This window comes from Symsagittifera roscoffensis, chromosome 7, assembly GCF_963678635.1.
Source record: "Symsagittifera roscoffensis chromosome 7, txSymRosc1.1, whole genome shotgun sequence".
Lineage (NCBI taxonomy): Eukaryota > Metazoa > Xenacoelomorpha > Acoela > Convolutidae > Symsagittifera > Symsagittifera roscoffensis.
This window is the reverse complement of record NC_087068.1, coordinates 4,558,277-4,585,826: the sequence shown is the minus strand read 5'-3', so window position 1 is coordinate 4,585,826 and position 27,550 is coordinate 4,558,277. Positions and strand designations below refer to the sequence as shown.

Here is a 27,550-nt window from a genome sequence, read left to right as displayed (position 1 = left end):
GCACAAGAGGCGTGATTCCATTGTTATATTGAACTGTGTGTAAGAGCGGATCAGATTCTGACTTGTAATTCTTGTAATATTCTAGCAGCCATTTGCAGAACTCGAGATGACCTTGTGAACACGACCAGTGGAAAGCCGTCAGGCCTTCGTCATCTGGCGATGAAATCAATGAACTTTTCTCCGATGGGTTCACCAATTTTAAGAGAACAGAAGCAATTTCAGTTTTGTCGTGTGCAGCTGCAAAATGAAGTACGGTTTTTTTCTTTTTGTTTTGTATTTTCATACAAGCCAGATCAATGCTGGCGAGCCAACTAACAATTTCAAGATCACATCTCAGCACAGCCAGCATAAGAGGCGTTTTTCCATCGTTATCTCGTATTGTGTGTAACAGCGGATCAGATTTGGACTTGCAATTCTTGTGTTCTTCTAGCAGCCATTTGCTGAACTCGAGATGACCTTGTGAACACGACTTGTGGAAAATCCTTCTGCCACCGTTGTCTGGTGATGAAATCAATGAATTTTGTCCGATGACATCAATAACTTTAAGAGAACCGAAGCAATTTCAGTTTTGCCATTTGCAGCTGCGACATGAAGTACGTTTAATTTGTCTTTGTTTTGTAATTTCATACAAGCCAGATCAATGCTGGCGAGCCAACTAACAATTTCAAGATGATTACTCAACAGAGCCAGCATAAGAGGCGTTTTTCCATCATTATGTCGTATTGTGTGTAACAGCGGATCAGATTCTGACTTGCAGTTCTTGTATTCTTCTAGCAGCCATTTTTTGAACTCGAGATGACCCTGTGAACACGACTTGTGCAAAGCCGTTCTGCCACCCTTGTCTGGTGATGAAACCAATGAATTTTTGTCCGATGAGTTCAACGACTCAAAAAGAGCAGAAGCAATTTCAGTTTAGCCGTTTGCAGCTGCGGCATGAAGTTTGCTTAATTTGTCTTTGTTTTGTTTTTTCATACAAGCTGGCTCAATGCTGGCAAGCCAACTAACAATTTCAAGATGATTTCTCAGCACAGCCAGCATAAGAGGCGTGAGTCCATTGTTACTTTGAATTGTGTGTAACTGCGGATCAGATTCGGACTTGCAATTCTTGTATTCTTCCAGCAGCCATTTGCTGAACTCGAGATGACCCTGTGAACACGACTTGTGCAAAGCCGTTCTGCCACCCTTGTCTGGTGATGAAATCAATGAACTTTTGTCCGATGAGTTCAACGACTCGAAAAGAGCAGAAGCAATTTCAGTTTTGCCGTTTGCAGCTGCGACATGAAGTTTGCTTAGTTTGGCTTTGTTTTGTTTTTTCATACAAGCTGGCTCAATGCTGGCAAGCCAAATAACAATTTCAAGATTATTTCGCAGCACAGCCAGCATAAGAGGCGTGAGTCCAATGTTACTTTGAATTGTGTGTAACAGCGGATCAGATTCTGACTTGTAATTCTTGTATTCTTCTAGCAGCCATTTGCTGAACTGGAGATGACCTTGTGAACACGACTTGTGCAAAGCCGTTCTGCCACCCTTGTCTGGTGATGAAAGCAATGAACTTTCGTCCGATGAGTTCAACGAATCAAAAAGAGCAGAAGCAATTTCAGTTTTGCCGTTTGCAGCTGCGACATGAAGTTTGCTTAATTAGTCTTTGTTTTGTTTTTTCATACAAGCTGGCTCAATGCTGGCAAGCCAACTAACAATTTCAAGATGATTTCGCAGCACAGCCAGCATAAGAGGCGTGAGTCCAATGTTACTTTGAATTGTGTGAAACAGCGGATCAGATTCGGACTTGCAATTCTTGTGTTCTTCCAGCAGCCATTTGCTGAACTCGAGATGATCCTGTGAACACGACTTGTGCAAAACCGTTCTGCCACCCTGGTCTGGTGATGAAATCAATGAACTTTTGTCCGATGAGTTCAACGACTCAAAAAGAGCAGAAGCATTTTCAGTTTTGCCGTTTGCAGCTGCGACTTGAAGTTTGCTTAATTTGTCTTTGTTTTGTTTTTTCATACAAGCCGGCTCAATGCTGGCAAGCCAACTAACAATTTCAAGATGATTTCTCCGCACAGCCAGCATAAGAGGCGTGATTTCATAGTTATTTTGAATTGTGTGTAACAGCGGATCAGATTCTGACTTGCAATTCTTGTATTCTTCAAGCAGACATTTGCTGAACTCGAGATGACCTTGTGAACACGACCGGTGGAAAGCCGTCCGGCCTTTGTCATCTGGCGATGAAATCAAGGAACTTTTATGCGATGAATTCAATGATTTTAAGAGAACAGAAGCAATTTCAGTTTTGTCGTTTGCAACTGCGAAATGAAGTACGCTTACTTTGTCTTGTTTTGTATTTTCATACAAGCCAGATCAATGCTGGCGAGCCAACCAACAATTTCAAGATGTTTTTTCAGCACAGCCAGCTTAGGAGGCGTGATTCCATTGTTATCTTGAATTGTGTGTAACAGCGGATCAGATTCTGACTTGTAATTCTTGTATTTTTCTAGCAGCCATTTGCTGAACTGGAGATGACCTTGTGAACACGACCAGTGGAAAGCCGTCAGGCCTTCGTCATCTGGTGATGAAATCAATGAACTTTTGTCCGATGAGTTCACCGACTTTAAGAGAACCGAAGCAATTTCAGTTTTGCCATTTTTAGCTGCGACATGAAGTACGCTTAATTTGTTTTTGTTTTGTAATTTCATACAAGCCAGATCAATGCTGGCGAGCCAACCAACATTTTCAAGATCACTTCTCAGCACAGCCAGCACAAGAGGCGTGATTCCATTGTTATATTGAACTGTGTGAAAGAGCGGATCAGATTCTGACTTGTAACCCTTGTAACCTTCTAGCAGCCATTTGCAGAACTCGAGATGACCTTGTGAACACGACCAGTGGAAAGCCGTCAGGCCTTCGTCATCTGGCGATGAAATCAATGAACTTTTGTCCGATGGGTTCACCAATTTTAAGAGAACAGAAGCAATTTCAGTTTTGTCGTGTGCAGCTGCAAAATGAAGTACGGTTTTTTTTCTTTTTGTTTTGTATTTTCATACAAGTCAGATCAATGCTGGCGAGCCAACCAACAATTTCAAGATCACTTCTCAGCACAGCCAGCACAAGAGGCGTGATTCCATTGTTATATTGAATTGTGTGTAAGAGCGGATCAGATTCTGAAGTGTAATTATTGTATTCTTCTAGCAGCCATTTGCTGAAATCGAGATGACCTTGTGAACACGACCAGTGGAAAACCGTCAGGCCTTCGTCATCTGGCGATGAAATCAATGAACTTTTGTCCGATGAGTTCACCAATTTTAAGAGATATGAAGCAATTTCAGTTTTGCCATTTGCAGCTGCGACATGAAGTACGCTTAATTTGTTTTTGTTTTGTAATTTCATACAAGCCAGATCAATGCTGGCGAGCCAACTAACAATTTCCAGATGATTACTCAGCACAGCCAGCATAAGAGGCGTTTTTCCATCGTTATCTCGTATTGTGTGTAACAGCGGATCAGATTCGGACTTGCAATTCTTGTGTTCTTCTAGCAGCCATTTGCTGAACTCGAGATGACCTTGTGAACACGACTTGTGGAAAGCCGTCATACCTTCATCATCTGGCGATGAAATCAATGAATTTTTGTCCGATGAGTTCACCGATTTTAAGAGAACCGAAGCAATTTCAGTTTTGCCATTTGCAGCTGCGACATGAAGTACACTTAATTTGTCTTCGTTCTGTAATTTCATACAAGCCAGATCAATGCTGGCAAGCCAACTAACAATTTCCAGATGATTACTCAGCACAGCCAGCATAAGAGTAGTTTTTCCATCGTTATCTCGTATTATGTGTAACAGCGGATCAGATTCTGACTTGTAATTCTTGTATTCTTCTAGCAGCCATTTGCTGAACTCGAGATGACCTTCTGAACACGACCAGTGGAAAGCCGTCATACCTTCATCATCTGGCGATGAAATCAATGAATTTTTGTCCGATGAGTTCACCGATTTTAAGAGAACCGAAGCAATTTCAGTTTTGCCATTTGCAGCTGCGACATGAAGTACACTTAATTTGTCTTCGTTCTGTAATTTCATACAAGCCAGATCAATGCTGGCGAGTCAACCAACAATTTCAAGATGATTTCTCAGCACAGCAAGCACAAGAGGCGTGATTCCATTGTTATTTTGAATTGTGTGTAACAGCGGATCAGATTCTGACTTGTAATTCTTGTATTCTTCTAGCAGCCATTTGCTGAAATCGAGATGACCTTCTGAACACGACCAGTGGAAAGCCGTCATACCTTCATCATCTGGCGATGAAATCAATGAATTTTTGTCCGATGAGTTCACCGATTTTAAGAAAACCGAAGCAATTTCAGTTTTGCCATTTGCAGCTGCGACATGAAGTACACTTAATTTGTCTTCGTTCTGTAATTTCATACAAGCCAGATCAATGCTGGCGAGTCAACCAACAATTTCAAGATGATTTCGCAGCACAGCCAGCATAAGAGGCGTGAGTCCAATGTTACTTTGAATTGTGTGAAACAGCGGATCAGATTCGGACTTGCAATTCTTGTGTTCTTCCAGCAGCCATTTGCTGAACTCGAGATGATCCTGTGAACACGACTTGTGCAAAGCCGTTCTGCCACCCTGGTCTGGTGATGAAATCAATGAACTTTTGTCCGATGAGTTCAACGACTCAAAAAGAGCAGAAGCATTTTCAGTTTTGCCGTTTGCAGCTGCGACATGAAGTTTGCTTAATTTGTCTTTGTTTTGTTTTTTTCATACAAGCCGGCTCAATGCTGGCAAGCCAACTAACAATTTCAAGATGATTTCTCCGCACAGCCAGCATAAGAGGCGTGATTTCATAGTTATTTTGAATTGTGTGTAACAGCGGATCAGATTCTGACTTGCAATTCTTGTATTCTTCAAGCAGACATTTGCTGAACTCGAGATGACCTTGTGAACACGACCGGTGGAAAGCCGTCCGGCCTTTGTCATCTGGCGATGAAATCAAGGAACTTTTATGCGATTAATTCAATGATTTTAAGAGAACAGAAGCAATTTCAGTTTTGTCGTTTGCAACTGCGAAATGAAGTACGCTTACTTTGTCTTGTTTTGTATTTTCATACAAGCCAGATCAATGCTGGCGAGCCAACCAACAATTTCAAGATGTTTTTTCAGCACAGCCAGCTTAGGAGGCGTGATTCCATTGTTATCTTGAATTGTGTGTAACAGCGGATCAGATTCTGACTTGTAATTCTTGTATTTTTCTAGCAGCCATTTGCTGAACTGGAGATGACCTTGTGAACACGACCAGTGGAAAGCCGTCAGGCCTTCGTCATCTGGTGATGAAATCAATGAACTTTTGTCCGATGAGTTCACCGACTTTAAGAGAACCGAAGCAATTTCAGTTTTGCCATTTGTAGCTGCGACATGAAGTACGCTTAATTTGTTTTTGTTTTGTAATTTCATACAAGCCAGATCAATGCTGGCGAGCCAACCAACATTTTTAAGATCACTTCTCAGCACAGCCAGCACAAGAGGCGTGATTCCATTGTTATATTGAACTGTGTGAAAGAGCGGATCAGATTCTGACTTGTAACCCTTGTAACCTTCTAGCAGCCATTTGCAGAACTCGAGATGACCTTGTGAACACGACCAGTGGAAAGCCGTCAGGCCTTCGTCATCTGGCGATGAAATCAATGAACTTTTGTCCGATGGGTTCACCAATTTTAAGAGAACAGAAGCAATTTCAGTTTTGTCGTGTGCAGCTGCAAAATGAAGTACGGTTTTTTTCTTTTTGTTTTGTTTTTTCATACAAGTCAGATCAATGCTGGCGAGCCAACCAACAATTTCAAGATCACTTCTCAGCACAGCCAGCACAAGAGGCGTGATTCCATTGTTATATTGATTTGTGTGTAAGAGCGGATCAGATTCTGAAGTGTAATTCTTGTATTCTTCTAGCAGCCATTTGCTGAAATCGAGATGACCTTGTGAACACGACCAGTGGAAAACCGTCAGGCCTTCGTCATCTGGCGATGAAATCAATGAACTTTTGTCCGATGAGTTCACCAATTTTAAGAGATATGAAGCAATTTCAGTTTTGCCATTTGCAGCTGCGACATGAAGTACGCTTAATTTGTTTTTGTTTTGTAATTTCATACAAGCCAGATCAATGCTGGCGAGCCAACTAACAATTTCCAGATGATTACTCAGCACAGCCAGCATAAGAGGCGTTTTTCCATCGTTATCTCGTATTGTGTGTAACAGCGGATCAGATTCGGACTTGCAATTCTTGTGTTCTTCTAGCAGCCATTTGCTGAACTCGAGATGACCTTGTGAACACGACTTGTGGAAAACCTTTCTGCCACCGTTGTCTGGTGATGAAATTAAGGAATTTTTTTTTGTCCGATGAATTCAATGACTTTAAGAGAACCGAAGCAATTTCAGTTTTGCCGTTTGCAGCTGCGACATGAAGTAGGCTTAGTTTGTCTTTGTTTTGTAATTTCATACAAGCCAGATCAATGCTGGCAAGCCAACTAACAATTTCCAGATGATTACTCAGCACAGCCAGCATAAGAGTAGTTTTTCCATCGTTATCTCGTATTATGTGTAACAGCGGATCAGATTCTGACTTGTAATTCTTGTATTCTTCTAGCAGCCATTTGCTGAACTCGAGATGACCTTCTGAACACGACCAGTGGAAAGCCGTCATACCTTCATCATCTGGCGATGAAATCAATGAATTTTTGTCCGATGAGTTCACCGATTTTAAGAGAACCGAAGCAATTTCAGTTTTGCCATTTGCAGCTGCGACATGAAGTACACTTAATTTGTCTTCGTTCTGTAATTTCATACAAGCCAGATCAATGCTGGCGAGTCAACCAACAATTTCAAGATGATTTCTCAGCACAGCAAGCACAAGAGGCGTGATTCCATTGTTATTTTGAATTGTGTGTAACAGCGGATCAGATTCTGACTTGTAATTCTTGTATTCTTCTAGCAGCCATTTGCTGAAATCGAGATGACCTTGTGAACACGACCAGTGGAAAACCGTCAGGCCTTCGTCATCTGGCGATGAAATCAATGAACTTTTGTCCGATGAGTTCACCAATTTTAAGAGATATGAAGCAATTTCAGTTTTGCCATTTGCAGCTGCGACATGAAGTACGCTTAATTTGTTTTTGTTTTGTAATTTCATACAAGCCAGATCAATGCTGGCGAGCCAACCAACAATTTCAAGATCACTTCTCAGCACAGCCAGCACAAGAGGCGTGATTCCATTGTTATATTGAATTGTGTGTAAGAGCGGATCAGATTCTGAAGTGTAATTCTTGTATTCTTCTAGCAGCCATTTGCTGAAATCGAGATGACCTTGTGAACACGACCAGTGGAAAACCGTCAGGCCTTCGTCATCTGGCGATGAAATCAATGAACTTTTGTCCGATGAGTTCACCAATTTTAAGAGATATGAAGCAATTTCAGTTTTGCCATTTGCAGCTGCGACATGAAGTACGCTTAATTTGTTTTTGTTTTGTAATTTCATACAAGCCAGATCAATGCTGGCGAGCCAACTAACAATTTCCAGATGATTACTCAGCACAGCCAGCATAAGAGGCATTTTTCCATCGTTATCTCGTATTGTGTGTAACAGCGGATCAGATTCGGACTTGCAATTCTTGTGTTCTTCTAGCAGCCATTTGCTGAACTCGAGATGACCTTGTGAACACGACTTGTGGAAAGCCTTTCTGCCACCGTTGTCTGGTGATGAAATTAAGGAATTTTTGTCCGATGAATTCAATGACTTTAAGAGAACCGAAGCAATTTCAGTTTTGCCATTTGCAGCTGCGACATGAAGTAGGCTTAGTTTGTCTTTGTTTTGTAATTTCATACAAGCCAGATCAATGCTGGCAAGCCAACTAACAATTTCCAGATGATTACTCAGCACAGCCAGCATAAGAGTAGTTTTTCCATCGTTATCTCGTATTATGTGTAACAGCGGATCAGATTCTGACTTGTAATTCTTGTATTCTTCTAGCAGCCATTTGCTGAACTCGAGATGACCTTCTGAACACGACCAGTGGAAAGCCGTCATACCTTCATCATCTGGCGATGAAATCAATGAATTTTTGTCCGATGAGTTCACCGATTTTAAGAGAACCGAAGCAATTTCAGTTTTGCCATTTGCAGCTGCGACATGAAGTACACTTAATTTGTCTTCGTTCTGTAATTTCATACAAGCCAGATCAATGCTGGCGAGTCAACCAACAATTTCAAGATGATTTCTCAGCACAGCAAGCGCAAGAGGCGTGATTCCATTGTTATTTTGAATTGTGTGTAACAGCGGATCAGATTCTGACTTGTAATTCTTGTATTCTTCTAGCAGCCATTTGCTGAAATCGAGATGACCTTGTGAACACGACCAGTGGAAAACCGTCAGGCCTTCGTCATCTGGCGATGAAATCAATGAACTTTTGTCCGATGAGTTCACCAATTTTAAGAGATATGAAGCAATTTCAGTTTTGCCATTTGCAGCTGCGACATGAAGTACGCTTAATTTGTTTTTGTTTTGTAATTTCATACAAGCCAGATCAATGCTGGCGAGCCAACCAACAATTTCAAGATCACTTCTCAGCACAGCCAGCACAAGAGGCGTGATTCCATTGTTATATTGAATTGTGTGAAAGAGCGGATCAGATTCTGAAGTGTAATTCTTGTATTCTTCTAGCAGCCATTTGCTGAAATCGAGATGACCTTGTGAACACGACCAGTGGAAAACCGTCAGGCCTTCGTCATCTGGCGATGAAATCAATGAACTTTTGTCCGATGAGTTCACCAATTTTAAGAGATATGAAGCAATTTCAGTTTTGCCATTTGCAGCTGCGACATGAAGTACGCTTAATTTGTTTTTGTTTTGTAATTTCATACAAGCCAGATCAATGCTGGCGAGCCAACTAACAATTTCCAGATGATTACTCAGCACAGCCAGCATAAGAGGCATTTTTCCATCGTTATCTCGTATTGTGTGTAACAGCGGATCAGATTCGGACTTGCAATTCTTGTGTTCTTCTAGCAGCCATTTGCTGAACTCGAGATGACCTTGTGAACACGACTTGTGGAAAGCCTTTCTGCCACCGTTGTCTGGTGATGAAATTAAGGAATTTTTGTCCGATGAATTCAATGACTTTAAGAGAACCGAAGCAATTTCAGTTTTGCCATTTGCAGCTGCGACATGAAGTAGGCTTAGTTTGTCTTTGTTTTGTAATTTCATACAAGCCAGATCAATGCTGGCAAGCCAACTAACAATTTCCAGATGATTACTCAGCACAGCCAGCATAAGAGTAGTTTTTCCATCGTTATCTCGTATTATGTGTAACAGCGGATCAGATTCTGACTTGTAATTCTTGTATTCTTCTAGCAGCCATTTGCTGAACTCGAGATGACCTTCTGAACACGACCAGTGGAAAGCCGTCATACCTTCATCATCTGGCGATGAAATCAATGAATTTTTGTCCGATGAGTTCACCGATTTTAAGAGAACCGAAGCAATTTCAGTTTTGCCATTTGCAGCTGCGACATGAAGTACACTTAATTTGTCTTCGTTCTGTAATTTCATACAAGCCAGATCAATGCTGGCGAGTCAACCAACAATTTCAAGATGATTTCTCAGCACAGCAAGCGCAAGAGGCGTGATTCCATTGTTATTTTGAATTGTGTGTAACAGCGGATCAGATTCTGACTTGTAATTCTTGTATTCTTCTAGCAGCCATTTGCTAAACTGGAGATGACCTTGTGAACACGACCAGTGGAGAGCCGTCAGGCCTTCGTCATCTGGCGATGAAATCAATGAACTTTTGTCCGATGAGTTCACCGATTTTAAGAGAACCGAAGCAATTTCAGTTTTGCCATTTGTAGCTGTGACATGAAGTACGCTTAATTTGTTTTTGTTTTGTATTTTCATACAAGCCAGATCAATGCTGGCGAGCCAACCAACAATTTCAAGATCACTTCTCAGCACAGCCAGCACAAGAGGCGTGATTCCATTGTTATATTGAATTGTGTGTAAGAGCGGATCAGATTCTGAATTGTAATTTTTGTATTCTTCTAGCAGCCATTTGCTGAACTCGAGATGATCTTGTGAACACGAACAGTGGAAAGCCGTCAGGCCTTCGTCATCTGGCGATGAAATCAATGAACTTTTGTCCGATGAGTTCACCAATTTTAAGAGATATGAAGCAATTTCAGTTTTGCCATTTGCAGCTGCGACATGAAGTACGCTTAATTTGTCTTTGTTTTGTAATTTCATACAAGCCAGATCAATGCTTGCGAGCCAACTAACAATTTCCAGATGATTACTCAGCACAGCCAGCATAAGAGGCGTTTTTCCATCCTTATCTCGTATTGTGTGTAACAGCGGATCAGATTCGGACTTGCAATTCTTGTGTTCTTCTAGCAGCCATTTGCTGAACTCGAGATGACCTTGTGAACACGACTTGTGGAAAACCTTTCTGCCACCGTTGTCTGGTGATGAAATCAATGAATTTTTGTTCGATGAATTCAATGACTTTAAGAGAACCGAAGCATTTTCAGTTTTGCCATTTGGAGCTGCGACATGAAGTACGCTTAATTTGTCTTTGTTTTGTAATTTCATTCAAGCCAGATCAATGCTTGCGAGCCAACTAAGAATTTCCAGATGATTACTCAGCACAGCCAGCATAAGAGGCGTTTTCCATCGTTATCTCGTATTGTGTGTAACAGCGGATCAGATTCTGACTTGTAATTCTTGTATTCTTCTAGCAGCCATTTGCTGAACTCGAGACGACCTTCTGAACACGACCAGTGGAAAGCCGTCATACCTTCGTCATCTGGCGATGAAATCAACGAATTTTTGTCCGATGAGTTCACCGATTTTAAGAGAACCGAAGCAATTTCAGTTTTGCCATTTGCAGCTGCGACATGAAGTACACTCAATTTGTCTTCGTTCTGTAATTTCATACAAGCCAGATCAATGCTGGCGAGTCAACCAACAATTTCAAGATGATTTCTCAGCACAGCAAGCACAAGAGGCGTGATTCCATTGTTATTTTGCATTGTGTGTAACAGCGGATCAGATTCTGACTTGTAATTCTTGTATTCTTCTAGCAGCCATTTGCTGAACTCGAGATGACATTCTGAACACGACCAGTGGAAAGCCGTCATGCTTTTGTCATCTGGCGATGAAATCAATGAACTTTTGTCCGATGAGCTCACCAATTTTAAGAGAACCGAAGCAATTTCAGTTTTGCCATTTGCAGCTGCGACATGAAGTACGCTTAATTTGTCTATGTTTGGTAATTTCATACAAGCCAGATCAATGCTGGCGAGCCCACCAACAATTTCAAGATGATTTCTCAGCACAGCAAGCACAAGAGGCGTGATTCCATTGTTATTTTGCATTGTGTGTAACAGCGGATCAGATTCTGACTTGTAATTCTTGTATTCTTCTAGCAGTCGTTTGCTGAACTCGAGATGACATTCTGATCACGACCAGTGGAAAGCCGTCATGCTTTTGTCATCTGGCGATGAAATCAATGAACTTTTGTCCGATGAGCAAACCAATTTTAAGAGAACCGAAGCAATTTCAGTTTTGCCATTTGCAGCTGCGACATGAAGTACGCTTAATTTGTCTATGTTTGGTAATTTCATACAAGCCAGATCAATGCTGGCGAGCCCACCTACAATTTCAAGATGTTTTCTCAGCACAGCCAGCACAAGAGGCGTGATTCCATCAACATCTCGTATTGTTTGTAACAGCGGATCAGATTCTGACTTGTAATTCTTGTATTCTTCTAGCAGCCATTTGCTGAACTCGAGATGACCTTCTGAACACGACCAGTGAAAACCCGTCATGCTTTTGTCATCTGGCGCTGAAAACAATGAACTTTTGCCGATGAAACACGACCGGTGGAAAGCTGTTCTGCCATCGTCATCTGGCGATGAAATCAATGAACTTTTGCCCGATGAGTTCACCGATTTTAAGAGAACCGAAGCAATTTCAGTTTTGCCATTTGCAGCTGCGACATGAAGTACGCTTAATTTGTCTTTGTTTGGTAATTTCATACAAGCCAGATCAATGCTGGAGAGCCAACCAACAATTTTAAGATGATTTCGCAGCACATCCAGCACAAGAGGCGTGGTTCCATCAAAATCTCGTATTGTGTGTAACAGCGGATCAAACTCTGACTTGTAATTCTTGTATTCTTCTAGCAGCCATTTGCTGAACTCGAGATGACCTTCTGAGCACGACCAGTGGAAAGCCGTCATGCTTTTGTCATCTGGCGATGAAATCAATGAACTTTTGTCCGAAGAGCTCACCAATTTTAAGAGAACCGAAGCAATTTTAGTTTTGCCATTTGCAGCTGCGACATGAAGTACGCTTAATTTGTTCTTGTTTGGTAATTTCGTACAAGCCAGCTCAATGCTGGCGAGCCAACCAACATTTTCAAGATGTTTTCTCAGCACAGCCAGCACAAGAGGCGTTATTCCATTGTTATATTGAATTGTGTGTAACAGTCGATCAGATTCTGACTTGTAATTATTGTATTCTTCTAGCAGCCATTTGCTGAACTCGATTTGACCTTTTAAACACGACCAGTGCAAAGCCGTCACGCCTTTGTCATCTGGCGATGAAATCAATGAACTTTTGTCCGATGAGTTCACCGATTTTAAGAGAACCGAAGCAATTTCAGTTTTGCCATTTGCAGCTGCGACATGAAGTACGCTTAATTTGTCTTTGTTTGGTAATTTCATACAAGCCAGATCAATGCTGGCGAGCTAACCAACAATTTCAAGATGATTTCTCAGCACAGCCAGCACAAGAGGCGTTATTCCATTGTTATATTGAATTGTGTGTAACAGCCGATCAGATTCTGACTTGTAATTATTGTATTCTTCTAGCAGCCATTTGCTGAACTCGAGATTACCTTCTGAACACGACCACTGGAAAGCCGTCATGCCTTCGTCATCTGGCGATGAAATCAATGAACTTTTGTCCGATGAGTTCACCAATTTTAAGAGAACCGAAGCAATTTCAGTTTTGCCATTTGCAGCTGCGACATGAAGTACGCTTAATTTGTCTTTGTTTGGTAATTTCATACAAGCCAGATCAATGCTGGCGAGCTAACCAACAATTTCAAGATGATTTCTCAGCACAGCCAGCACAAGAGGCGTGATTCTATCAAAATCTCGTATTGTGTGTAACAGCGGATCCGATTCTGACTTGTAATTCTTGTATTCTTCTAGCAGCCATTTGCTGAACTCGAGATTACCTTCTGAACACGACCAGTGGAAAGCCGTCATGGCTTCGTCATCTGGCGATGAAATCAATGAACTTCAGTTCATCAGATTCGGACTTGCAACTCTTGTATTCTTCTAGCAGCCATTTGCTGAACTCGAGATGACCCTGTGAAGACGACTTGCGCAAAGCCGTTCTGCCACCATTGTCTGGTGATGAAATCAATGAACTTTTGTCCGATGAGTTCAACGACTCAAAAAGAGCAGAAGCAATTTCAGTTTTGCGTTTGCAGCTGCTACATGAAGTTTGCTTACTTTGTCTTTGTTTTGTTTTTTCATACAAGCCGGATCAATGCTGGCAAGCCAACTAACAATTTCAAGATGCTTTCTCAGCACAGCCAGCATAAGAGGCGCGAGTCCAATGTTACTTTGAATTGTGTGTAACAGCGGATCAGATTCGGACTTGCAATTCTTGTATTCTTCTAGCAGCCATTTGCTGAACTCGAGATGACCCTGTGAAGACGACTTGTGCAAAGCCGTTCTGCCACCCTTGTCTGGTGATGAAATCAATGAACTTTTGTCCGATGAGTTCAACGACTCAAAAAGAGCAGAAGCAATTTCAGTTTTGCCGTTTGCAGCTGCTACATGAAGTTTGCTTAATTTGTCTTTGTTTTGTTTTTTCATACAAGCCGGCTCAATGCTGGCAAGCCAACAAACAATTTCAAGATGATTTCTCAGCACAGCCAGCATAAGAGGCGCGAGTCCAATGTTACTTTGAATTGTGTGTAACAGCGGATCAGATTCGGACTTGCAATTCTTGTATTCTTCTAGCAGCCATTTGCTGAACTCGAGATGACCCTGTGAACACGACTTGTGCAAAGCCGTTCTGCCACCCTCGTCTGGTGATGAAATCAATGAACTTTTGTCCGATGAGTTCAACGACTCAAAAAGAGCAGAAGCAATATCAGTTTTGCCGTTTGCTGCTGCGACATGTAATTTGCTTAATTTGTCTTTGTTTTGTTTTGTTTTTTCATACAAGCCGGCTCAAAGCTGGCAAGCCAACTAACAATTTCAAGATGATTTCTCCGCACAGCCAGCATAAGAGGCGTGATTCCATAGTTACTTTGAATTGTGTGTAACAGCGGATCAGATTCTGACTTGCAATTCTTGTATTCTTCAAGCAGCCAATTGCTGAACTCGAGATGACCCTGTGAACACGACGAGTGGAAAGCCGTCCGGCCTTCGTCATCTGGCGATGAAATCAAGGAACTTTTGTCCGATGAGTTCACTATTTTAAGAGAACCGAAGCAATTTCAGTTTTGCCCTTTAAAGTTGCGACATTGAGTACGCTTCATTTGTCTTTGTTTTGTATTTTCATACCAGCCAGATCAATGCTAGCGAGCCAACTAACAATTTCAAGATGATTTCTCAGCACAGCCAGCATAAGAGGCGTGAGTCCAATGTTACTTTGAATTGTGTGTAACAGCGGATCAGATTCGGACTTGCAACTCTTGTATTCTTCTAGCAGCCATTTGCTAAACTCGAGATGACCCTGTGAAGACGACTTGCGCAAAGCCGTTCTGCCACCCTTGTCTGGTGATGAAATCAAGGAACTTTTGTCCGATGAGTTCAACGACTCAAAAAGAGCAGAAGCAATTTCAGTTTTGCGTTTGCAGCTGCTACATGAAGTTTGCTTACTTGGTCTTTGTTTTGTTTTTTCATACAAGCCGGATCAATGCTGGCAAGCCAACTAACAATTTCAAGATGATTTCTCAGCACAGCCAGCATAAGAGGCGCGAGTCCAATGTTACTTTGAATTGTGTGTAACAGCGGATCAGATTCGGACTTGCAATTCTTGTATTCTTCTAGCAGCCATTTGCTGAACTCGAGATGACCCTGTCAAGACGACTTGTGCAAAGCCGTTCTGCCACCCTTGTCTGGTGATGAAATCAATGAACTTTTGTCCGATGAGTTCAACGACTCAAAAAGAGCAGAAGCAATTTCAGTTTTGCCGTTTGCAGCTGCTACATGAAGTTTGCTTAATTTGTCTTTGTTTTGTTTTTTCATACAATCCGGCTCAATGCTGGCAAGCCAACTAACAATTTCAAGATGATTTCTCAGCACAGCCAGCAGAAGAGGCGCGAGTCCAATGTTACTTTGAATTGTGTGTAACAGCGGATCAGATTCGGACTTGCAATTCTTGTATTCTTCTAGCAGCCATTTGCTGAACTCGAGATGACCCTGTGAACTCGACTTGTGCAAAGCCGTTCTGCCACCCTCGTCTGGTGATGAAATCAATGAACTTTTGTCCGATGAGTTCAACAACTCAAAAAGAGCAAAAGCAAAATCAGTTTTGCCGTTTGCAGCAGCGACATGAAATTTGCTTAATATGTCTTTGTTTTGTTTTGTTTTTTCATACAAGCCGGCTCAATGCTGGCAAGCCAACTAACAATTTCAAGATGATTTCTCCGCACAGCCAGCATAAGAGGCGTGATTCCATAGTTACTTTGAATTGTGTGTAACAGCGGATCAGATTCTGACTTGTAATTCTTGTATTTTTCTAGCAGCCATTTGCTGAACTGGAGATGACCTTGTGAACACGACCAGTGGAAAGCCGTCCGGCCTTTGTCATCTGGCGATGAAATCAAGGAACTTTTATGCGATGAATTCAATTATTTTAAGAGAACAGAAGCAATTTCAGTTTTGTCGTTTGCAACTGCGAAATGAAGTACGCTTACTTTGTCTTGTTTTGTATTTTCATACAAGCCAGATCAATGCTGGCGAGCCAACCAACAATTTCAAGATGATTTTTCAGCACAGCCAGCTTAGGAGGCGTGATTCCATTGTTATCTTGAATTGTGTGTAACAGCGGATCAGATTCTGACTTGTAATTCTTGTATTTTTCTAGCAGCCATTCGCTGAACTGGAGATGACCTTGTGAACACGACCAGTGGAAAGCCGTCAGGCCTTCGTCATCTGGCGATGAAATCAATGAACTTTTGTCCGATGAGTTCACCGATTTTAAGAGAACCAAAGCAATTTCAGTTTTGCCATTTGTAGCTGCGACATGAAGTACGCTTAATTTGTTTTTGTTTTGTAATTTCATACAAGACAGATCAATGCTGGCGAGCCAACCAACAATTTCAAGATCACTTCTCAGCACAGCCAGCACAAGAGGCGTGATTCCATTGTTATATTGAACTGTGTGTAAGAGCGGATCAGATTCTGACTTGTAATTCTTGTACTATTCTAGCAGCCATTTGCAGAACTCGAGATGACCTTGTGAACACGACCAGTGGAAAGCCGTCAGGCCTTCGTCATCTGGCGATGAAATCAATGAACTTTTGTCCGATGAGTTCACCAATTTTAAGAGATATGAAGCAATTTCAGTTTTGCCATTTGCAGCTGCGACATGAAGTACGCTTAATTTGTCTTTATTTTGTAATTTCATACAAGCCAGATCAATGCTGGCGAGCCAACTAACAATTTCCAGATGAGTACTCAGCACAGCCAGCATAAGAGGCGTTTTTCCATCGTTATCTCGTATTGTGTGTAACAGCGGATCAGATTTGGACTTCCAATTCTTGTGTTCTTCTAGCAGCCATTTGCTGAACTCGAGATGACCTTGTGAACACGACTTGTGGAAAATCCTTCTGCCACCGTTGTCTGGCGATGAAATCAATGAATTTTGTCCGATGACATCAATAACTTTAAGAGAACCGAAGCAATTTTAGTTTTGCCATTTGCAGCTGCGACATGAAGTACGTTTAATTTGTCTTTGTTTTGTAATTTCATACAAGCCAGATCAATGCTGGCGAGCCAACTAACAATTTCAAGATGATTACTCAACAGAGCCAGCATAAGAGGCGTTTTTCCATCATTATGTCGTATTGTGTGTAACAGCGGATCAGATTCTGACTTGCAATTCTTGTATTCTTCTAGCAGCCATTTTTTGAACTCGAGATGACCCTGTGAACACGACTTGTGCAAAGCCGTTCTGCCACCCTTGTCTGGTGATGAAACCAATGAACTTTTGTCCGATGAGTTCAACGACTCAAAAAGAGCAGAAGCAATTTCAGTTTAGCCGTTTGCAGCTGCGGCATGAAGTTTGCTTAATTTGGCTTTGTTTTGTTTTTTCATACAAGCTGGCTCAATGCTGGCAAGCCAACTAACAATTTCAAGATGATTTCTCAGCACAGCCAGCATAAGAGGCGTGAGTCCAATGTTACTTTGAATTGTGTGTAACAGCGGATCAGATTCTGACTTGCAATTCTTGTATTCTTCAAGCAGCCATTTGCTGAACTCGAGATGACCTTGTGGACACGACCGGTGGAAAGCCGTCCGGCCTTTGTCATCTGGCGATGAAATCAAGGAACTTTTATGCGATGAATTCAATGATTTTAAGAGAACAGAAACAATTTCAGTTTTGTCGTTTGCAACTGCGAAATGAAGTACGCTTACTTTGTCTTGTTTTGTATTTTCATACAAGCCAGATCAATGCTGGCGAGCCAACCAACAATTTCAAGATGATTTTTCAGCACAGCCAGCTTAAGAGGCGTGATTCCATTGTTATCTTGAATTGTGTGCAACAGCGGATCAGATTCTGACTTGTAATTCTTGTATTCTTCTAGCAGCCATTTGCTGAACTGGAGATGACCTTGTGAACACGACTTGTGCAAAGCCGTTCTGCCACCTTTGTCTGGTGATGAAATCAATGAACTTTCGTCCGATGAGTTCAACGAATCAAAAAGAGCAGAAGCAATTTCAGTTTTGCCGTTTGCAGCTGCGACATGAAGTTTGCTTAATTAGTCTTTGTTTTGTTTTTTCATACAAGCTGGCTCAATGCTGGCAAGCCAACTAACAATTTCAAGATGATTTCGCAGCACAGCCAGCATAAGAGGCGTGAGTCCGATGTTACTTTGAATTGTGTGAAACAGCGGATCAGATTCGAACTTGCAATTCTTGTGTTCTTCCAGCAGCCATTTGCTGAACTCGAGATGATCCTGTGAACACGACTTGTGCAAAGCCGTTCTGCCACCCTGGTCTGGTGATGAAATCAATGAACTTTTGTCCGATGAGTTCAACGACTCAAAAAGAGCAGAAGCATTTTCAGTTTTGCCGTTTGCAGCTGCGACATGAAGTTTGCTTAATTTGTCTTTGTTTTGTTTTTTCATACAAGCCGGCTCAATGCTGGCAAGCCAACTAACAATTTCAAGATGATTTCTCCGGACAGCCAGCATAAGAGGCGTGATTCCATAATTATTTTGAATTGTGTGTAACAGCGGATCAGATTCTGACTTGCAATTCTTGTATTCTTCAAGCAGACATTTGCTGAACTCGAGATGACCCTGTGAACACGACCGGTGGAAAGCCGTCCGGCCTTTGTCATCTGGCGATGAAATCAAGGAACTTTTATGCGATGAATTCAATGATTTTAAGAGAACAGAAGCAATTTCAGTTTTGTCGTTTGCAACTGCGAAATGAAGTACGCTTACTTTGTCTTGTTTTGTATTTTCATACAAGCCAGATCAATGCTGGCGAGCCAACCAACAATTTCAAGATGATTTTTCAGCACAGCCAGCTTAGGAGGCGTGATTCCATTGTTATCTTGAATTGTGTGTAACAGCGGATCAGATTCTGACTTGTAATTCTTGTATTTTTCTAGCAGCCATTTGCTGAACTGGAGATGACCTTGTGAACACGACCAGTGGAAAGCCGTCAGGCCTTCGTCATCTGGCGATGAAATCAATAAACTTTTGTCCGATGAGTTCACCGATTTTAAGAGAACCGAAGCAATTTCAATTTTGCCATTTGTAGCTGCGACATGAAGTACGCTTAATTTGTTTTTGTTTTGTAATTTCATACAAGCCAGATCAAAGCTGGCGAGCCAACCAACATTTTCAAGATCACTTCTCAGCACAGCCAGCACAAGAGGCGTGATTCCATTGTTATATTGAACTGTATGAAAGAGCGGATCAGATTCTGACTTGTAACCCTTGTAATCTTCTAGCAGCCATTTGCAGAACTCGAGATGACCTTGTGAACACGACCAGTGGAAAGCCGTCAGGCCTTCGTCATCTGGCGATGAAATCAATGAACTTTTGTCCGATGGGTTCACCAATTTTAAGAGAACAGAAGCAATTACAGTTTTGTCGTGTGCAGCTGCAAAATGAAGTACGGTTTTTTTTCTTTCTGTTTTGTATTTTCATACAAGTCAGATCAATGCTGGCGAGCCAACCAACAATTTCAAGATCACTTCTCAGCACAGCCAGCACAAGAGGCGTGATTCCATTGTTATATTGAATTGTGTGTAAGAGCGGATCAGATTCTGAAGTGTAATTCTTGTATTCTTCTAGCAGCCATTTGCTGAAATCGAGATGACCTTGTGAACACGACCAGTGGAAAACCGTCAGGCCTTCGTCATCTGGCGATGAAATCAATGAACTTTTGTCCGATGAGTTCACCAATTTTAAGAGATATGAAGCAATTTCAGTTTTGCCATTTGCAGCTGCGACATGAAGTACGCTTAATTTGTTTTTGTTTTGTAATTTCATACAAGCCAGATCAATGCTGGCGAGCCAACTAACAATTTTCAGATGATTACTCAGCACAGCCAGCATAAGAGGCGTTTTTCCATCGTTATCTCGTATTGTGTGTAACAGCGGATCAGATTCGGACTTGCAATTTTTGTGTTCTTCTAGCAGCCATTTGCTGAACTGGAGATGACCTTGTGAACACGACTTGTGGAAAGCCTTTCTGCCACCGTTGTCTGGTGATGAAATTAATGAATTTTTGTCCGATGAATTCAATGACTTTAAGAGAACCGAAGCAATTTCAGTTTTGCCATTTGCAGCTGCGACATGAAGTAGGCTTAGTTTGTCTGTGTTTAGTAATTTCATACAAGCCAGATCAATGCTGGCAAGCCAACTAACAATTTCCAGATGATTACTCAGCACAGCCAGCATAAGAGTAGTTTTTCCATCGTTATCTCGTATTATGTGTAACAGCGGATCAGATTCTGACTTGTAATTCTTGTATTCTTCTAGCAGCCATTTGCTGAACTCGAGATGACCTTCTGAACACGACCAGTGGAAAGCCGTCATACCTTTATCATCTGGCGATGAAATCAATGAATTTTTGTCCGATGAGTTCACCGATTTTAAGAATACCGAAGCAATTTCAGTTTTGCCATTTGCAGCTGCGACATGAAGTACACTAAATTTGTCTTCGTTCTGTAATTTCATACAAGCCAGATCAATGCTGGCGAGTCAACCAATAATTTCAAGATGATTTCTCAGCACAGCAAGCACAAGAGGCGTGATTCCATTGTTATTTTGAATTGTGTGTAACAGCGGATCAGATTCTGACTTGTAATTCTTGTATTCTTCTAGCAGCCATTTGCTAAACTGGAGATGACCTTGTGAACACGACCAGTGGAGAGCCGTCAGGCCTTCGTCATCTGGCGATGAAATCAATGAACTTTTGTCCGATGAGTTCACCGATTTCAAGAGAACCGAAGCAATTTCAGTTTTGCCATTTGTAGCTGCGACATGAAGTACGCTTAATTTGTTTTTGTTTTGTATTTTCATACAAGCCAGATCAATGCTGGCGAGCCAACCAACAATTTCAAGATCACTTCTCAGCACAGCCGGCACAAGAGGCGTGATTCCATTGTTATATTGAATTGTGTGTAAGAGCGGATCAGATTCTGAATTGTAATTCTTGTATTCTTCTAGCAGCCATTTGCTGAACTCGAGATGATCTTGTGAACACGAACAGTGGAAAGCCGTCAGGCCTTCGTCATCTGGCGATGAAATCAATGAATTTTTGTCCGATGAGTTCACCGATTTTAAGAGAACCGAAGCAATTTCAGTTTTGCCATTTGCAGCTGCGACATGAAGTACACTAAATTTGTTTTTGTTTTGTATTTTCATACAAGCCAGATCAATGCTGGCGAGCCAACCAACAATTTCAAGATCACTTCTCAGCACAGCCAGCACAAGAGGCGTGATTCCATTGTTATATTGAATTGTGTGTAAGAGCGGATCAGATTCTGACTTGTAATTCTTGTATTCTTCTAGCAGCCATTTGCTAAACTGGAGATGACCTTGTGAACACGACCAGTGGAGAGCCGTCAGGCCTTCGTCATCTGGCGATGAAATCAATGAACTTTTGTCCGATGAGTTCACCGATTTTAAGAGAACCGAAGCAATTTCAGTTTTGCCATTTGTAGCTGCGACATGAAGTACGCTTAATTTGTTTTTGTTTTGTATTTTCATACAAGCCAGATCAATGCTGGCGAGCCAACCAACAATTTCAAGATCACTTCTCAGCACAGCCAGCACAAGAGGCGTGATTCCATTGTTATATTGAATTGTGTGTAAGAGCGGATCAGATTCTGAATTGTAATTCTTGTATTCTTCTAGCAGCCATTTGCTGAACTCGAGATGATCTTGTGAACACGAACAGTGGAGAGCCGTCAGGCCTTCGTCATCTGGCGATGAAATCAATGAACTTTTGTCCGATGAGTTCACCAATTTTAAGAGATATGAAGCAATTTCAGTTTTGCCATTTGCAGCTGCGAAATGAAGTACGCTTAGTTTGTCTTTGTTTTGTAATTTCATACAAGCCAGATCAATGCTTGCGAATCAACTAACAATTTCCAGATGATTACTCAGCACAGCCAGCATAAGAGGCGTTTTTCCATCCTTATCTCGTATTGTGTGTAACAGCGGATCAGATTCGGACTTGCAATTCTTGTGTTCTTCTAGCAGCCATTTGCTGAACTCGAGATGACCTTGTGAACACGACTTGTGGAAAACCTTTCTGCCACCGTTGTCTGGTGATGAAATCAATGAGTTTTTGTCCGATGAATTCAATGACTTTAAGAGAACCGAAGCAATTTCAGTTTTGCCATTTGGAGCTGCGACATGAAGTACGCTTAATTTGTCTTTGTTTTGTAATTTCATTCAAGCCAGATCAATGCTTGCGAGCCAACTAACAATTTCCAGATGATTACTCAGCACAGCCAGCATAAGAGGCGTTTTCCATCGTTATCTCGTATTGTGTGTAACAGCGGATCAGATTCTGACTTGTAATTCTTGTATTCTTCTAGCAGCCATTTGCTGAACTCGAGACGACCTTCTGAACACGACCAGTGGAAAGCCGTCATACCTTCGTCATCTGGCGATGAAATCAACGAATTTTTGTCCGATGAGTTCACCGATTTTAAGAGAACCGAAGCAATTTCAGTTTTGCCATTTGCAGCTGCGACACGAAGTACACTCAATTTGTCTTCGTTCTGTACTTTCATACAAGCCAGATCAATGCTGGCGAGTCAACCAACAATTTCAAGATGATTTCTCAGCACAGCAAGCACAAGAGGCGTGATTCCATTGTTATTTTGCATTGTGTGTAACAGCGGATCAGATTCTGACTTGTAATTCTTGTATTCTTCTAGCAGTCGTTTGCTGAACTCGAGATGACATTCTGAACACGACCAGTGGAAAGCCGTCATGCTTTTGTCATCTGGCGATGAAATCAATGAACTTTTGTCCGATGAGCAAACCAATTTTAAGAGAACCGAAGCAATTTCAGTTTTGCCATTTGCAGCTGCCTTATGAAGTACGCTTAATTTGTCTATGTTTGGTAATTTCATACAAGCCAGATCAATGCTGGCGAGCCCACCTACAATTTCAAGATGTTTTCTCAGCACAGCCAGCACAAGAGGCGTGATTCCATCAACATCTCGTATTGTGTGTAACAGCGGATCAGATTCTGACTTGTAATTCTTGTATTCTTCTAGCAGCCATTTGCTGAACTCGAGATGACCTTCTGAACACGACCAGTGAAAACCCGTCATGCTTTTGTCATCTGGCGCTGAAAACAATGAACTTTTGCCGATGAAACACGACCGGTGGAAAGCTGTTCTGCCATCGTCATCTGGCGATGAAATCAATGAACTTTTGCCCGATGAGTTCACCGATTTTAAGAGAACCGAAGCAATTTCAGTTTTGCCATTTGCAGCTGCGACATGAAGTACGCTTAATTTGTCTTTGTTTGGTAATTTCATACAAGCCAGATCAATGCTGGAGAGCCAACCAACAATTTTAAGATGATTTCGCAGCACATCCAGCACAAGAGGCGTGGTTCCATCAAAATCTCGTATTGTGTGTAACAGCGGATCAAACTCTGACTTGTAATTCTTGTATTCTTCTAGCAGCCATTTGCTGAACTCGAGATGATCTTCTGAGCACGACCAGTGGAAAGCCGTCATGCTTTTGTCATCTGGCGTTGAAATCAATGAACTTTTGTCCGTAGAGCTCACCGATTTTAAGAGAACCGAAGCAATTTCAGTTTTGCCATTTGCAGCTGCGACATGAAGTACGCTTAATTTGTTCTTGTTTGGTAATTTCGTACAAGCCAGCTCAATGCTGGCGAGCCAACCAACATTTTCAAGATGTTTTCTCAGCACAGCCAGCACAAGAGGCGTTATTCCATTGTTATATTGAATTGTGTGTAACAGTCGATCAGATTCTGACTTGTAATTATTGTATTCTTCTAGCAGACATTTGCTGAACTAGATTTGACCTTTTAAACACGACCAGTGCAAAGCCGTCACGCCTTTGTCATCTGGCGATGAAATCAATGAACTTTTGTCCGATGAGTTCACCGATTTTAAGAGAACCAAAGCAATTTCAGTTTTGCCATTTGCAGCTGCGACATGAAGTACGCTTAATTTGTCTTTGTTTGGTAATTTCATACAAGCCAGATCAATGGTGGCGAGCTAACCAACAATTTCAAGATGATTTCTCAGCACAGCCAGCACAAGAGGCGTTATTCCATTGTTATATTGAATTGTGTGTAACAGCCGATCAGATTCTGACTTGTAATTATTGTATTCTTCTAGCAGCCATTTGCTGAACTCGAGATTACCTTCTGAACACGACCACTGGAAAGCCGTCATGCCTTCGTCATCTGGCGATGAAATCAATGAACTTTTGTCCGATGAGTTCACCAATTTTAAGAGAACCGAAGCAATTTCAGTTTTGCCATTTGCAGCTGCGACATGAAGTACGCTTAATTTGTCTTTGTTTGGTAATTTCATACAAGCCATATCAATGCCGGCGAGCTAACCAACAATTTCAAGATGATTTCTCAGCACAGCCAGCACAAGAGGCGTGATTCTATCAAAATCTCGTATTGTGTGTAACAGCGGATCCGATTCTGACTTGTAATTCTTGTATTCTTCTAGCAGCCATTTGCTGAACTCGAGATTACCTTCTGAACACGACCAGTGGAAAGCCGTCATGGCTTCGTCATCTGGCGATGAAATCAATGAACTTCAGTTCATCAGATTCGGACTTGCAACTCTTGTATTCTTCTAGCAGCCATTTGCTGAACTCGAGATCACCCTGTGAAGACGACTTGCGCAAAGCCGTTCTGCCACCCTTGTCTGGTGATGAAATCAATGAACTTTTGTCCGATGAGTTCAACGACTCAAAAAGAGCAGAAGCAATTTCAGTTTTGCGTTTGCAGCTGCTACATGAAGTTTGCTTACTTTGTCTTTGTTTTGTTTTTTCATACAAGCCGGATCAATGCTGACAAGCCAACTAACAATTTCAAGATGATTTCTCAGCACAGCCAGCATAAGAGGCGCGAGTCCAATGTTACTTTGAATTGTGTGTAACAGCGGATCAGATTCGGACTTGCAATTCTTGTATTCTTCTAGCAGCCATTTGCTGAACTCGAGATGACCCTGTGAAGACGACTTGTGCAAAGCCGTTCTGCCACCCTTGTCTGGTGATGAAATCAATGAACTTTTGTCCGATGAGTTCAACGACTCAAAAAGAGCAGAAGCAATTTCAGTTTTGCCGTTTGCAGCTGCTACATGAAGTTTGCTTAATTTGTCTTTGTTTTGTTTTTTCATACAAGCCGGCTCAATGCTGGCAAGCCAACTATCAATTGCAAGATGATTTCTCAGCACAGCCAGCATAAGAGGCGCGAGTCCAATGTTACTTTGAATTGTGTGTAACAGCGGATCAGATTCGGACTTGCAATTCTTGTATTCTTCTAGCAGCCATTTGCTGAACTCGAGATGACCCTGTGAAGACGACTTGTGCAAAGCCGTTCTGCCACCCTTGTCTGGTGATGAAATCAATGAACTTTTGTCCGATGAGTTCAACGACTCAAAAAGAGCAGAAGCAATTTCAGTTTTGCGTTTGCAGCTGCTACATGAAGTTTGCTTACTTTGTCTTTGTTTTGTTTTTTCATACAAGCCGGATCAATGCTGGCAAGCCAACTAACAATTTCAAGATGATTTCTCAGCACAGCCAGCATAAGAGGCGCGAGTCCAATGTTACTTTGAATTGTGTGTAACAGCGGATCAGATTCGGACTTGCAATTTTTGTATTCTTCTAGCAGCCATTTGCTGAACTCGAGATCACCCTGTGAAGACGACTTGCGCAAAGCCGTTCTGCCACCCTTGTCTGGTGATGAAATCAATGAACTTTTGTCCGATGAGTTCAACGACTCAAAAAGAGCAGAAGCAATTTCAGTTTTGCGTTTGCAGCTGCTACATGAAGTTTGCTTACTTTGTCTTTGTTTTGTTTTTTCATACAAGCCGGATCAATGCTGGCAAGCCAACTAACAATTTCAAGATGATTTCTCAGCACAGCCAGCATAAGAGGCGCGAGTCCAATGTTACTTTGAATTGTGTGTAACAGCGGATCAGATTCGGACTTGCAATTCTTGTATTCTTCTAGCAGCCATTTGCTGAACTCGAGATTACCTTCTGAACACGACCAGTGGAAAGCCGTCATGGCTTCGTCATCTGGCGATGAAATCAATGAACTTCAGTTCATCAGATTCGGACTTGCAACTCTTGTATTCTTCTAGCAGCCATTTGCTGAACTCGAGATCACCCTGTGAAGACGACTTGCGCAAAGCCGTTCTGCCACCCTTGTCTGGTGATGAAATCAATGAACTTTTGTCCGATGAGTTCAACGACTCAAAAAGAGCAGAAGCAATTTCAGTTTTGCCGTTTGCAGCTGCTACATGAAGTTTGCTTAATTTGTCTTTGTTTTGTTTTTTCATACAAGCCGGCTCAATGCTGGCAAGCCAACTAACAATTTCAAGATGATTTCTCAGCACAGCCAGCATAAGAGGCGCGAGTCCAATGTTACTTTGAATTGTGTGTAACAGCGGATCAGATTCGGACTTGCAATTCTTGTATTCTTCTAGCAGCCATTTGCTGAACTCGAGATCACCCTGTGAAGACGACTTGCGCAAAGTCGTTCTGCCACCCTTGTCTGGTGATGAAATCAATGAACTTTTGTCCGATGAGTTCAACGACTCAAAAAGAGCAGAAGCAATTTCAGTTTTGCGTTTGCAGCTGCTACATGAAGTTTGCTTACTTTGTCTTTGTTTTGTTTTTTCATACAAGCCGGATCAATGCTGGCAAGCCAACTAACAATTTCAAGATGATTTCTCAGCACAGCCAGCATAAGAGGCGCGAGTCCAATGTTACTTTGAATTGTGTGTAACAGCGGATCAGATTCGGACTTGCAATTCTTGTATTCTTTTGGCAGCCATTTGCTGAACTCGAGATGACCCTGTGAACACGACTTGTGCAAAGCCGTTCTGCCACCCTCGTCTGGTGATGAAATCAATGAACTTTTGTCCGATGAGTTCAACGACTCAAAAAGAGCAGAAGCAATATCAGTTTTGCCGTTTGCAGCTGCGACATGAAATTTGCTTAATTTGTCTTTGTTTTGTTTTGTTTTTTCATACAAGCCGGCTCAAAGCTGGCAAGCCAACTAACAATTTCAAGATGATTTCTCCGCACAGCCAGCATAAGAGGCGTGATTCCATAGTTACTTTGAATTTTGTGTAACAGCGGATCAGATTCTGACTTGCAATTCTTGTATTCTTCAAGCAGCCAATTGCTGAACTCGAGATGACCCTGTGAACACGACGAGTGGAAAGCCGTCCGGCATTCGTCATCTGGCGATGAAATCAAGGAACTTTTGTCCGATGAGTTCACTATTTTAAGAGAACCGAAGCAATTTCAGTTTTGCCCTTTAAAGCTGCGACATTGAGTACGCTTCATTTGTCTTTGTTTTGTATTTTCATACCAGCCAGATCAATGCTAGCGAGCCAACTAACAATTTCAAGATGATTTCTCAGCACAGCCAGCATAAGAGGCGTGAGTCCAATGTTACTTTGAATTGTGTGTAACAGCGGATCAGATTCGGACTTGCAACTCTTGTATTCTTCTAGCAGCCATTTGCTG

General features: G+C 41.8%; 1 protein-coding gene across 1 annotated transcript in view; it reads right to left on the bottom strand.

Moving 5' to 3' along the window:
- Positions 1-912: 912 nt before the first annotated feature.
- Positions 913-27,550, bottom strand: part of LOC134851420 (serine/threonine-protein phosphatase 6 regulatory ankyrin repeat subunit B-like) — a 65,233-nt gene continuing 38,595 nt past the window's right edge. The window contains exons 6-11 of the mRNA XM_063867496.1: positions 8,255-9,589; positions 7,910-8,209; positions 6,530-6,829; positions 3,390-4,065; positions 2,726-2,995; positions 913-1,616 (exon numbers count right to left, since the gene is read on the bottom strand). Of these exons, the coding sequence (XP_063723566.1) occupies positions 913-1,616; positions 2,726-2,995; positions 3,390-4,065; positions 6,530-6,829; positions 7,910-8,209; positions 8,255-9,589 (3,585 nt within the window). The remainder of the gene's footprint in view (positions 1,617-2,725; positions 2,996-3,389; positions 4,066-6,529; positions 6,830-7,909; positions 8,210-8,254; positions 9,590-27,550) is intronic.